The 14716-nt window shown below is 37.0% G+C and overlaps 2 protein-coding genes and 2 long non-coding RNA genes across 7 annotated transcripts in view; 1 reads left to right on the top strand and 3 right to left on the bottom strand.

The window, feature by feature from the left end:
* Positions 1 to 524: 524 nt before the first annotated feature.
* Positions 525 to 1101, bottom strand: LOC137058683 (uncharacterized). Its single transcript, XR_010900789.1, has 2 exons — positions 894 to 1101; positions 525 to 817 (listed from the first exon to the last, which is right to left on the bottom strand). It is a non-coding gene; the product is annotated as an uncharacterized lncRNA (long non-coding RNA).
* The window catches only part of LOC137058684 (uncharacterized), a 29960-nt gene continuing 16185 nt past the window's right edge, over positions 942 to 14716 (top strand). Inside the window, exons 1-2 of the long non-coding RNA XR_010900790.1 lie at positions 942 to 1049; positions 2023 to 2142. This is a non-coding gene — a long non-coding RNA (uncharacterized lncRNA). The remainder of the gene's footprint in view (positions 1050 to 2022; positions 2143 to 14716) is intronic.
* rs1a (retinoschisin 1a) lies at positions 2233 to 6161 on the bottom strand. Its single transcript, XM_067431777.1, has 6 exons — positions 5971 to 6161; positions 5715 to 5740; positions 5516 to 5639; positions 4132 to 4273; positions 2954 to 3149; positions 2233 to 2770 (listed from the first exon to the last, which is right to left on the bottom strand). Exons 1-6 carry the CDS (start codon positions 6023 to 6025, stop codon positions 2618 to 2620), a joined length of 696 nt encoding a protein of 231 aa, XP_067287878.1. The 5' UTR covers positions 6026 to 6161; the 3' UTR covers positions 2233 to 2617.
* The window catches only part of cdkl5 (cyclin dependent kinase like 5), a 56656-nt gene continuing 48389 nt past the window's right edge, over positions 6450 to 14716 (bottom strand). For all 4 annotated transcript variants that reach the window (XM_067432044.1, XM_067432042.1, XM_067432043.1 and 1 more), the window contains 2 exons: positions 12933 to 13148; positions 6450 to 11359 (listed from right to left, as the gene is read on the bottom strand). In XM_067432044.1, coding sequence (XP_067288145.1) covers positions 10982 to 11359; positions 12933 to 13148 — 594 coding nt within the window. In that variant the 3' untranslated portion in view covers positions 6450 to 10981. The remainder of the gene's footprint in view (positions 11360 to 12932; positions 13149 to 14716) is intronic.

Below are 14716 nucleotides of genomic sequence, written 5' to 3'. Positions count from 1 at the left end.
CCAGATTTAGACGCAAGTGGGACGTCCTTGTATATACGTCTTTTCAACGACCTGAAAAAGACGTCTTTTCACCTTTCACTTTTCAACCAAATTTTAACGTTGTTTAAACGTCTGGCAATGTCGTCTTTTCGACGTCTTTTCAACGAGTTTTTGCTGGGTGGGTAGGCTACAGCACTTCAGAATTACGCAAGACCGCCGGTTTACCATTGGCCGACAGGTTGACGTGAGCACCACAAAGCATGTGATGCAAGCAAGAGCTGGACATCCTAACACAGACAAGAAATGTAATAAAGTAATTGTGTTTTTTTTTTTTTTTTTTTTGTGCACAAAAGTAGGTTATTCTTATTGCGCCATATTAAGATTTTCAAAAATCTTAATTTGTGTTCCAAAGATGGACGAAGGTCTTGTTTTGGAACAACATGAGGGTGAGAAATTGACGGTTTCATTAAGCACAGAAAATACAAGTATGAAATCTAATATGTGGCAATAATATTCTAGTAGGCCTATACAAGAAGCAAACAAAGTTTAACAAAATTATTTTATTTCAAAAAATATTTACAAGAATCAATTAAAATTGTTATACAAATTAAAAGCTTCAAATAAAAAAAAAACAAAGTCTCAAGGTTCAGGCGCCTGCCAGCGCGGATGGATTTCTGCGGCGTCTCAATTGATTCCAGGCCTCTAGAATCTCCCTCCGCGTGACGATTCTGTGGCGGCTGAAACAGGAGAGGCGCGCGGCCTCTGACCCCACTCTCTGCAGCAAATATCTGCTTACTCCCCTGGACTCATGAACGCGTCTCACTGCTGCCTGGTTGATCTGTAGAATTCAGTCGTTTTATATGCAGTCATTTTCAACTAATATTTAGTATATTTTGTGGACCTATAAAACAAACCTGTTGTCGGACTGTGTACATGAACACAGCGTGTCCTCTGGTTCTTGATATGGATCTTCTAGATGCGGTGCACCGCTTTCTTTTAAGACCAGGCGCTTTCATGATCGACAGAAGAGTGTGTAAACAACAACAGCTTCACCGATACTACAATTTAAGGTATATGTAATTAGCCCCTTAATGACTAACAAGCAGGTGCATGCTTTCTCAATTGGTCTTGAAGCGCATGCGCACTCGGTCAGCTCAATAACAATGAAAGCGCCCTTCATCATTACAGCCATGAACTTTATCTTAATCTCATTTCAGCACATTTTCTGATTCTGAACATTAGCATTTGTGAGACTTATTCCAACAGTTGATGTGAATTGATCATTACTTTTCATTCTATAATAGTGATTTGTAGATTTATATCACATAGGCATATAGAACATAAATATAGGAACAGCAATTCATTTAGAGTAGCCTATATATGAAGACTTAAAGGGTTAGTCACCCATAAATTAAATTTATGTCATAAATGACTCACCCTAATGTTGTTCCACACCCGTAAGACCTCCGTTCATCTTCAGAACACAGTTTAAGATATTTTATATTTAGTCCGAGAGCATATGCAAGTGTATGCAAACTATACTCTCCATGTCCAGAAATATCATCATAGTTGTCCTTACGTGACATCAGTTATTTAGTTAGAATCTCTTGAAGCATCAAAAATACATTTTGGTCCAAAAAATTATGACTTTATTTAGCATTGTTTTCTCTTCCAGGTTTGTTTTCAATCCTCAAATAAAGATTAAAACGGTTATGAATCAGCGTATTGATTCATGATTCGGATCGCGTGTCAAACTGCCAAACTGCTTAAATCGTGTCCCAATCCCAATCATGAATCAATACGCTGATTCATAACCATTTTAATCTTTATTTGAGGATTGAAAACAAACCCGGAAGAGGTTAAAAAAATTACATAAATGATGCAAATGTTTCATATCAGCAAAAACTTATTTCCACTAATAATATTACATTATCCTGTGCATGTATGTTTACTGATAAATTGGGTGCTCTACTACGTTCTCATTCATGTAAGTTTATATGTTGAACATTTTTATGTATTTTATAATCATTTATTTTATTCTAGTATCCAATTGAACTTTTGGACGTTTGTTAAAGGAGTGGCTCAGCCTCTGGATCCAAATTGAGGAAAACACACAAGATACAGAGAGAGAGATGTTCTTTATTCAAGGGCATAGCTTCTCAGGTAAGCCACAAATACAATGAATAGGCTTATAATGAATACAAAAAGTAATTGGTCATTACAGTCGGAAGAAAACACCATCACAAACCACATCAGAACACACAATAACATTCATTACAACTCCATGAGATCTTTCCACCTGTCTCAAGATATGATAACCTATGGTTCAGCCATATTACCAAAGTTGCCTTCTCTGACCACAGCTAGCACCAGATACTGTCTGATTTGCCAAAGCAATAACTTTTTTTATTGATAATTCGAATATAAAAGGACATTTTTTGGACTTTATTTGTGAAGAGAAAAGGTAAATCTTCAAAACAAATGAATGTAACTATAACACATTCTAACAATAATTTCCTCCTTGAAAAAAACAGTAAATAAGATAAAAAGTGCGGTGACTGGGCAGCGATGTTCACTTTGGCAAGAAAGGGGACGGTACAGGAAATAGTTGGGTATGGCTTTGCTGGCGTGTTTCAGATCAGGTGCATTTATTCATGCAAAGTAGCAGCTCCATGCGGATGGCGATGCGAGTGTGCCAGCCGAGAGGGAGGATACGGATGTAACGCGCTACGATAGGTGGACGGAGCAGGTTCTGGACTGTGGAAGAACGGTCAGAGTTCCCATAGAACACCTGAGGACAAAAACAAGTAATAAAACCAAGGACTTGACTGAATTAGATACTTAAGTGACAACTTTAGAGTACAGGTTGCAATACTTTAATTAGAGTGAAAATCTGCAATCCTTAAAAAAAATAGGCTATGTGATTTTCGTCATGAAATATTATTATTCCAGGATGGGCTGTTTGTTGTCTTACCCTGTTGTTTCCAGTTTGGTCCTTGTAGTAGATCCAGTTGAGCTTCTCACTGGTGCGGTACTGCACAGTGTATTTGGTTACCCACTCATCAGAGTCACAGCGTCCCTGGGTCAGGATCCCAGAAACCACTTTGACCTCCTTCAGGTCAATCTGTAGCCACTGGTTGGTATCCTGGAACTTAGACAGCCAGGCACACCTGGGACATATAGTCAAAGTCTCTTAAAGACCGAAATCTCTAAAACTCCTGTCGACATATGTTTCAATAAGTATGATTGCGTTCAAATGTTTGGGGTCAGTAAGGTTTTTTAATGTTTCTTATGCTCACCAAGACTGTTAATATTGTGAAATATCATTACAATTTAAAATAGATGTTTTCTATTTTAATGTATTTTAAATGTAATGTATTGCTGTTATGGCAAAGCTGAATTTTCAGCATCATTACCCTTACTTCAGTCACATGATCTTTCAGAAATAATGCTGATTTGGTACTCAAGAAACATTTATTATTTATCAATGTGGAAAACAGTTGTGCTGCTTAATATTTTCATGGAAAGGATTTTTGATTAATAGAAAGTTCATTATATAAAATGTATTATAAAATTTGAAATGTATATAAAATGACTTTAGTCACTTTTAAATCAATTTAATGCATCATTGCTGAATAAAAGTATTATTATTATTATTATTATTATTATTATTATTATTATTATTATTATTATTATTATTATTATTATGTTAATCTTTCTGACTCCTTTTTGGCTTTTAAATATTTATTTATATAGCATTTTTAAAACAGTAAGACAAAATTGGAGAATTAGTTAATTGCATAAATTACTTAACTAAATTAGCAAATTGCTAGTAAATTTCACAAATATTTACAGAAACAACAAGTAACTGAAATAAACATGACATTTTAAAGTATAAAGAAATTGTATTTTTCTTGTAAAAGGTACTCCAATGTTCTTTACTTTATTTATTTTTTAAATATTTTTAAACATGTATTTATTTTGTTTAATTATTTGAGGAGCAATAAAATCTGTCAATTTAAAAAATGTTTTTTTGGCTGAACCAATTAGCCTTATAGAGTAAAAACAAAACTAAGCAATTTTTCTAACATAAAGGCAATTTACCTGAAAGACGTCCTTTCCTATACCAGACAAAGCATTTAGAGAACTCACCCAAATCCTTGGCTGTTGAGCCTCGCCTTGCTTGCAACCCAGGAGGAGAACCAGCCTGTGTACTGGTCTTCATTAGAGCAGCTCATCTGATCTGAAGTCACAGATCCTGCCTCAAAACCCAGGGGCTTGTGGTAGGGACACTCTGGACAGTCAATTGAGAATAAATATTAAGAATCTCATATCTTTTCTTATAATTCGAATTGAAAATGCAAATATGCAGCCACTCTTTTCAGGTTTTCTGACTCTAAAGGCAGTTCTGAATGACCAAAATCTACGGACAGGCCCACTCAACTCAAGCCTGCAGGATGTCCGACATGTCTGACAGAGGGTTTAATGAAACATTAGTCACGCAATCAGAGAGATTTCTTTGTCCGGCTGCTTTAAAGGAAATGGACAAAAAGTTAATCTGGTGGCTCTGTAATTCCGTGCTTCCACTCTTCTGCTCGTGACTTTACAATCCCAAAAGCTTTAGTTCCCCATAGCGAAAGATCAACATCCATTAAGACTTTAGGTTGACAGATGGTCACGTTCCACTCTTAAGCTCCAGTCCTACATCAATGTTTTTACATAACAGTCCCTCTTTTCAAGGATTTAGGATGCTCTTTTTGACATAACCACTTCTGGTTTTGATTTTAACAAAATGGTGTCTCTTTAAACATCTCTGCAAAAGTCAACTCTTAATGGTCAATAGTTTGATTTACAGGTCCTATTCTTAGTAATCTCAACATAACGGGATTATGAACCTGCATCCTGTCAATCATTGTGGTCTTTATTTTTTCATCTCAACCTCCCTTTCATTTGATTCTAACACATCAGTCTCCGAGGACTCAGAACACAAGCTGCTCTGTGTTAATGGAGCATGTCTGCCCTGTGGTGGTGTGTCAATGGGATGCGGTTATGGCACACATGGCCCAGGTGAAGCTGCAACCAAATGATTAATGACTTTCTGCACCGTTGCAGGCGGGGGCTTGTCCGGGAGCCAGCTCATTCGCACATGTCCTGCCTTCTGTTTCCGAAGGGCACCAGCTAGCGCTAACTAATCCATCCATCTCAATTCCCAAAGAGTCAATGTTAGTGCAAAGCCCCATTCAGAAGATTCACTCTCCTGACAAAACGAACATAAAGGATTTCAGTGGTATTTGATTCACAATTCACCCTCAGCCGGTAAAAAACAGTAACCTGAACTATTTAGGTAATGAAGGAAAATTGTTAATTATAGTTTGACACATTTTAAACCAAACTAAAACATTTTATAGTGGCAGAGCGAAGATCATCCAAACCAGGACAGATTATGAGAAGCCTACAAAACACTCACATTACTGTTACAATTAATGCTTAGAAAAAAATTATTTGAAGGCATTTTTCTTCCATATTTCATTGTTACCTGGCATGCACTCCATCTCCTGTGCCAAACTTGATGAAGAACCTTTGGAAAGCAGTTTGTTAGAGGAATCGTCGCAGTCACACTTGCAGGTTTTCCCAGCCCATGTGTCGTTGCCCTCGCCATCCTAACCAAATATAAAGACGGTCATCAGTTTCTTGTTTTTTAATTGTCTCTGCCAATATCAAATGTTTGTAATTACCTCTTGCGCTTGCAGCCCAACAAAACCTGGGCAAAATGTGGGAGAGTAGAAAACTTTTTATCATCTCCTTAGGCTAAATGAACTGTTAATACAGGTTAAATAGAACTTAAATGCACATTATACAACCATAATACACAAGGATTTTTGTTTATATATTTAGTTTATCATTAGCATTTTTCTTTAAATCTGAATAATGTAATAAATGTAATTAATTTCTGCTAATTTTGTGAAATTAAGGGAACACAACAGCACATACCTTCAGTCAGCAGCAGGATGGCTAACAGTAACGTGTTCTGCAGCCTGTACTCCATGACGGTTTATTTTTCGAGCGGTGGACCACCGCACTGATATTAAAGGGGCTGGATTACTGTAATCCACGGAGCACTAATGGCCTTATCTAATGCCCTTTATCTCAAAGCTCCTCCCTTTACTGCTAAAAGCTAGTTTGAAATTGTTCACACCCCAGTCCGACCCTTGTCTGTTAAAAAAAGCGAGAAATAGCCAAATGATCCACAGATTATAAAGCCGGATGGTCACCTTCTGTGACCCAGTTAATGGTTCAATGCATACAATTAACTCAATTCAACTTCCCTAGCAATCTGTTGATGCAAATCACTACGTACAATATGCCAGTTGATGGCTGGTTTCTTTCTTTTCAGTCGTTTTTCTCCTGCCAATGTGTGCCATCTCAGTTTTTATGGTGTTTGCAATGAAATGAGGCATGCTAGAACATAGTTGGGTAGACATTGTTTTAATTGTTATTAATTACAGCGGAATATACATTATAAACGCTGTTGGAGTCAGACATGCCTGGACTTAAATCGAACAACGTTAGGGTGCCGTTTCTCACTTGCACCCTAAAGAGAACACACAGACAAATAGTCTTCACAAAAGACATAGACAAAGTGCTGAGTGAGTGGTGATGATTATGTTTGAGCTAAATGTAGTGCATTGGCGATAAAAAAAAGTTATAAGCTAGTCAGTATACAGACTCAATCGATTGGATAGATGCAGGCCCAGACGGAATCTGCAGACTTTTATCACATTTTCTGTGCTGATTTTAGAATGGAAACATATATGTAAATGCATGTTCAACATACCTAAAAATACTAGACACTTATTGGTAAGTGAAAGCAACATTAAAAAGCCAAAATGCTAGCAATGAGGGATGTGAAGAACATTGAAGATTCTGTATGGGCCTGATAAATGTAACCAAAGTGATGGCCGTTGTCTAAATGGAAGTCACATTAGGGTTGGTTGGATGTTTGGACAACTATTGTTCATGTCAATCCTGTCAAGCAGAAGGGGCAGGTACACAGTTTGGGGATGGACCATGTTCTCAATTCAGCAAAGAGGATTAATACAGACAGCGAAAACTTCAACATATGATAGGAACAGTCTCAACATTTAAATAAAACAATAACAGATGCCTTTCTAAGTACATTCTTTGACAGACTCAGTAGTCAGCCCACTAAAATAAAGAGAGAGAGAGAGAGAGAGAGAGAGAGAGAGAGAGAGAGAGAGAGAGAGAGAGAGAGAGAGAGAGAGAAATTGAATGCTCACATGACAGAATAAACTCTTTTGTTCCTGATAGATTGTAAACCTTTGGCCTTACAAGACTCACAATGGCTTTAGTTTGCACAACAACTGCTTTAGACAAAATGTGGCAGTGATTTCAATACTTAAAAGTGGAATAAACATTATGAAATGTCTAAAGTAGAAAAGAGAGACCAGTTTTTGATAACCACTGGGCCTTATTTGCATTAAAAACGTACATTCTTATGCAGACATAAACATTTGCCCAATGGTAAACTGACAAATACATTACATTCTAAAAGGACACAGCTTTTACTCATTGCCAAGCCACAGAAAAAATAAAAATAAAATGAACAACCATACACAAATATAAGAGTCAATGAAGATTGACTAATTGTCTAATATATTTCTGTGGGATGAACCTGAATGTTTATATCCCTGGATTAGACAGCTGACACTGAAAAGCAAATGGGCATCCATTTGGATGATAGATGCTACAAGCCAATATAAGACAAGCTGTCTATGGCTATTAAACCATGACAGATGTGTTATCAGTACCTGCAGGTAGACTTCAGTATGGCAGTGAACCAAGAAACACACAAACACCTTCACAATATCCTTCAACATACATTTAAGGCAGTCAAAACCCTGCTCATTCAGTCATATAAGGTGAATAGAGGTAAAGTGGGACACAATTAGTCAGTGTCATTTTTTTAAATTAGGTTCCAAATGGCTAACAATTTTCATATTCATTTAAGGTAGAATACACACATAATAATTGACGATTAAGTGTAAAAATCCACTTCATCTACATTACTGTTCAAAAGTTTGGGGTCAATTTTAACGCTTTTTTAATGTTTTTAAAATAGGTCTCTTATGCTTACCAAGGGCCAAGACTGCATTTATTTGATCAAAAATACGGTAAAAACACATAATCCTTCAGAAATCATTGTAATATGCTAAAACATTTCTTATTATCAATGTTAAAAACAGTGCTGTTTAATATTTTTGTGGAAACAGTGAAACTTTATCTGATTCTCTGAGGAACGGAAAGTTCAAAAGAAATAGAAAGATTTTGTAACATTTTGAATGTCTTTACAGTCACATTTTAAATCATTTCAATGTGTCTTTGCTGAATAAAAGTATACATTTCTTTCACAACTGCCCCAAACTTTAAACCGGTATTGTATATTCACCCTGGCTATAATCACGACTATCAGGCTCCATTTTGACAGAAATGTTGGTAGACACAGCCCTTGGGAATTCAGTTTTCTATTTATTTTAACGCTTAAAACTAGCTTTCGTAATATTTTAGTCCTCTAGTATAGAGCATGTTTTGCTCTGATCTTCTGTTAGCATGACCACGCCAGTCCTAAAAAAAAAAGTGACTATCAAAATCAAAATAATGGTGCTTAGCCAACAAATTAAATTCATAATCAGTGACATTCTACATGTTTTGTAGTGGGTTAACAAGGCTGGTCATAGATTACCACTCGCAGGCAACCTCACCACAGCTGGCGAGAGCCAAACTGTTTATCTTGGCAGTCCTAACAGCTGGCTGATGGGAGGATTACCTGGCACCACGGAGACAGACTGTGCCAACGTACTGCAGATTAAAGGATGTCGAGCGTTTATGGACAAGGTGTTAATCCAGTAGTGATGGAATCACATTCTAATACTCGGGCAGGATGAAATACGATGAAATCGGCAGACCACGTTACTCAGGAACAAAATGTTTCATGTCACTGAAAATAAATACTCAACAAGGAAACAAAGTTCCAGACTTTCAAACCTTTTGAACAAGCATATAGAAGATATAAAAATCAACAGTTACATGGCAGTTTAACCAAGAAAGACAACACAGCAGCTTTAACACAACAAAATGACTGAACCTGATTGCTGTTGCTGAAAACTATATTCGGATAGCACACTGAAATTGTGCTGAGACAACAGAATCAACAAAATTAAAATAAAACCCACATGACGTTATGATGTAAATGCCAATAATCGTATAGACTGTACTTGAATGTGTAACTTGAACATTATTAATCCTAATCCAGGCCTGTGAAAGACAGAGCTCGTGTACTGTAGGTAGATAAGGTAGAAGATTAGATAGATACAAAGTTCTGTTTTAATCAAACACCATATCAACACAAACACCTGTGAGAAATGTCTGTAAAGTGCACCATTGATAAATAATACTGTTTCAAAAAGCCCAAAAAATATTGAAGGACACATTTCACTAGAGTTACTGAAATGGAAATGCTCTGTCACTCTCTTTGGGGGGTGGGGGGGTTGTGAGCAACTTTAGATGTTATTTATTGTATAAATAAATAAAAATGTAATACTCAGAAGCAACTCTATGAAGGATGATAAATTCGCCTCAAAGTCATGATATATTGCTCTTTGCATTTGCCTGGAATCCTTAATACAGCTATTTTGCATATTTTATATCCATCTAATTTCAATCTGTATTAGTAAAATATAATTAAACAAAATGTAGAACGATAGCCTGAATGAAAATGTGGTGCCTTTCAGTGGCCACTCAAAAATCTCACAGCGTCTCCCACCTGCACTCCCCGCGAACAGATCAATAACTGCATTACGTCTTTGAAACCCTTTTACCAGGTCCTGAGGCAATGCTTTTATCTCTTCAAAAACATGCCGTTAAACGGATTAAAATAAAACCGGCAGTTATTCAGTTTGTTAAAAGGACCATGCGCACATGCAACCGAATCCCCACGACGCGACCGCTGAAAGTCACGTCAGGACGGAGATACAGACAAACTCTCACAACCTGCTTGTAAACCATCGCTCGTGCCACAGGCAAAGTCACACTTATTCACCAGCTGGTGGGGTCTAGATCACAGAGGGAGACGCGGTGAGGCCCTGGGGGCCTCTGCTGAAATTCATTATTCACAGGAAATCCAGCTCTTCAGGGATCTGGGCTCTTATGAACTAACACCAAAAACAAGCACTATCTGATGTCAATGTTTAGGTTAATATTCTGTTTTGAATGCTAAGCTCATGGGAAACATTGTTAGACACCGGCTACAGGTAAAGTGAGACAAATAGCCATCATGGGACGTCGATTTAATGGTCTCGCATGAAAAGTAACACCGAACCTGTTTAGGAAGCATCAGTAGTTGTATGTTTTGAATAGGGTTGATTCAATAACCACTTGATTCAATAACCTGCAGTATGAGACGGTGTGAAATATAGACCTAATCTGCACTGAGAATTCATATCAGAAAACAATGTTTGATAAAGAGAGGAAAATAATTCAGAAACAATAAGTACATTTGTTACAACCATAAAATGCACTCTGTACATTATAACTATTAACACACCAATAATTCATTAAATAATCTCCATGAAATATAGAATTATTACACATTAAATATTTATACATTCTCGTGTATAAACTAAAGCTCTTACAATTCCACAGATTTTTTTTGTCCCCATCCCTAAATTTCCATATACAAATACATAGATTCATATCATCGTCAATAAGATATATCCAACAGAAAACTGAACCCAGATGTAATGAACAATAATACAAATTCTATCAAATGTGGATGCTTTAAAAAACAAATCTGAGACATAACTATTGCCACCTTCTGGCCAGAAGTGGCATTGTGTACCACTGTATGAACAATAGCATTCCATAGGTAGCCAGGAAGGAAAAGGAGAAACCAAGTACACTAGAGGCCACTAGGGGGCTTCCTCCTCTAAAGAGCCGTTTCTTTCAGATCGTTGAGGTTCGGCATTCTCGCGCGAGCGGCTCTGGTAAAGCCGATACCGTTCTGCCCACCTTTGTTTGCCATTTGGTCTGGGTAGGGTGCGCCCTCAGCCCGGTTTAGTGCGGAAACGTGCCAGCTGGACTCAATCTGACCTGGCAAAGGGTAGTTGTGGGGTTTGCGGCTCTTGGTATTGGGGGTGACGCTGCCCGGTGGGTGCCCTCTGACCTCGTTCAGGTTCCCTTTGGTAGGGGGGTTAGGAATGGGCTGGAAGCGCAGTTCTGCCGAGCGATCTGGGGGTGGGGGCTGATTGGATGTAGCAGGAGAGGAGAGGTGTAGGAGCTTCCGCAGGGATTTCAGAGGCTGGTTCTGAAACGGGGAAGCAAGATTACAAATTCAAGTCTTTAGCGTTTGGGTTTGCAATCATGAGATATCAGGGAAGTTAATAGATACATACATTCAGCAAGGATGCATTAAATGTATCAAATGTGACAGTAAAGATATTATATATATATACACACACACACACACACACACACACACACACACACACACACACACACACACACACACACACACACACACACACACACACACACACACACACACACACACACACACACACACACACACACACACACACACTTCAAATAAATGCAGTTCTTCTAAACTTCCTGTTTATTAAATCCTCCTAAAAATAGTACATCATGGTTCAAACAGAAATATTGTGAAGCACAACTGTTTTTAACATTGATAAGAAATGTTTTATGCGAACACACTCAATTACACACACACACACACACACACACACACACACACACACACACACACACACACACACACACACACACACACACACACACACACACACACACACACAAACACAAACCAAAATAAAAAAGTTATTTAAATTTTTTATATTTTATAATATTACAATTTTTAACATTAGTTAACTACACTAGAAACACTCTGGTGTTTTTTGACACCACAAGCTACCTTGTAACTAATCACGTTAACGTGTGGGCGGGCTTAAGCATATCATTAAGTATGACTGCTTGGAAGCAGGGGAAGTCAGGTTATTCCGGTATATTTTTTGGTTTAAATTGGGTAAATTTAGCAATATAGCGGGTGGATTATGTATATAATGTACTGTATATTATGATGTTATGATAAACTATATGCCTTTCTCCACTGATGTTCTATGATACAAGTGTTTCTAAGGATTACATTTTTTAGAAGGCAGACTGACATTGTAAAGAGCGATATTATCATGCAGAGTTTACTTTTTTTTAAAACTTTTTTTATGCATTTGGCAGACACTTTTATCCAAAGCGACTTACATTGCATTCAAGGTACACATTATACATTTTTGTCAATTCTTTTGTCTACATTGCATTCAAGGTACACATTATACATTTTTGTCAATTCTTGCTTTCTCTGGGAATCGAACCCATGACCTTGGCGTTGCTAGCACCATGCTCTACTGTTTGAGCTATAGGAAAGCTATAGCTCAACTTACTACAGTAACTTGAGTAAAGTTGAGCGAGTGGATTTCTGAGCTGGTGTGAGTGAATGAAGGCAGGGGTAATTTGCGTATAGTAAATGAGTTTCATTACACTCAAGCTATTTTAAAGCAGGAATACTTTTTTAAATATCTCATTTTGGTGACCAAAGATAAGTTTTAAGGAATATAATTATTGACTACAAGGGGACTTTATTACACTGTGAACTATCATGTACAAACTATAATGAACTGTATTTTTATTAACTAACACTAACATAGATTATTGGTCATTGTTAGTTCATGTTAGTTAATACATTAACTAATGTTAATGAATGGGTCCTTATTGTAAAGTGTTACCAAACAAATCTTGACCTCACACTTTTGAACAGCAGGAACAAACAGAGATTTTACTATCAGATCGTCTGAAGTTTTTCTTACTTGAGGCTGCACATCTGCTTGCTTTTCAGGCGGCCAAGTGTTGTCCCTGTCACGATCACGATCCCTCTCGCGGTTTCGATCCCGGTCACGCTCCCTCTCCCTTTCCAGGTCACGTTCCCGGTCGCGATCTCGGTTGCGGTGTCGACTGCTGTGATGAGACGAAGATTTGACTGGTCTCTGTATCACTAGCTGCTCCTGCTGGGCCTCACTAGGAACCTGGCACACAGATCAAACCACAACACCAGTGAAATCACCTGAACGCTGGGATTTAAGTATATAACTTCCGCCTCTCCAAACAAAAGTTTACCCATATAATCACGTGCATTAGGCCAGAAGACTGGAAACGTGCCGGAATACAGCCCTGTGAACCAGCCTGCCTTTGTTTATTCATAAATTATTCTTTATGATGGAAATTATTTAAGAATTAAAAAAGGATTTCATTCCAATGACTAGCTGTTTCTGGAAAAGATAGATTGTTGAAGATAGATAAAGAGCTGAGTGCTTCGGGACGTGCCAAGTTTCTGACCTTTTGTACTAAAATGTTCAAGCGTTTTTTAGGTGTGCATGTACAATTTGTGTGTATGAAGACATTTTTGACCAGTTCTCCTGCTCTCTCCCAGGTTCAGAGAATGGCAGATGAGAAAACGTGCATCCTCTTTGAGCAGGTGCTGCTAAAGACGGTCATGGGTCTAACATGCATCTAACAGAAGAACACATGCTGATGCTAGCAGTAACCTAAGCAATAAAGTTTGGCGTGTAAAACACAGAACCAGATCTATTATATCAACATCTATAAAAAAAAAAATCTTGAGCTAATGTGGTTTGAAATGCATTATCAAGGATTCATTATATAAGACAACAGGGGATATTAAACTACATGTTTTTCTGTGCCCCCAGCTATTGAGCCCATAAATGAAATGCATCTGGTGTGTGTAAAGAGGAATTAGGCTTATTTAAGAATATATTAATTTACATATTAACACAATTAATCATGTTAAAATAACACAAAATGACTAATTCTATTTTTGTGAGTTTCTATGATTTACTCATCTGCCACAATAAATGTATTTTCCTAATATATAATAATATATTAATACTATATTACTAATTTCACAGAAAATTAAATATATGCAATTCATTTGATAAAACAATTATTTTATTGCAGCCTTAGATTTACCCACAATTTGTATTTAATCCTAGCAGTTGCTAGAATGAAAATACACATCAACATAGATCTGGACCTGATGTTTTACTTGTTAAAAATGGCTCTGGGAAAAGAAAAAATCTAGAAATGAATGACAAAGACATCTAGTCATATAACCTCAAATCCAGAAAAGTTGGGACATATTATTAAATGCAATAAAATCATAAATTTGTAATCTCTTTAACCTTTATTTAACAGTCAGAAGTTTTTTTTAAAGTTATTTTGTAAATTTGATTTGCTGCAACACACTTCAAAAAAAAATTGGGACAGATGCTGTATAAAAGTGAAAAGCCTATAAAATATCAAAGTTTAACTCTTTTTAAACAGTCCAAAATGATCGAGTGAATTTGTAATAGAAAAGGGAATCATGTTTGGGTATAAAAGGAGCATCAGTCTTTTCAAGCGAAGATGGGTCACGGCTCATCACTTTGTGCCAAATATCATGACAGAATTGTAAAACAATTTAAAATCACATATCTCAATGCAAGATTGCAAATAAGTAAGGTCTTTCACCTTCTACCATCCGTAGTATTGTGAAAAGATTCAGGGATCTCCAGAGAAATCTCAGTACATGTAGGGC

The sequence above is a fragment of the Pseudorasbora parva genome, chromosome 22 (genome assembly GCF_024679245.1).
Source record: "Pseudorasbora parva isolate DD20220531a chromosome 22, ASM2467924v1, whole genome shotgun sequence".
Classification (NCBI taxonomy): Eukaryota; Metazoa; Chordata; class Actinopteri; order Cypriniformes; family Gobionidae; genus Pseudorasbora; species Pseudorasbora parva.
Note: the sequence above shows the minus strand (reverse complement) of the source record. Positions and strands in the feature narration are given on the sequence as shown.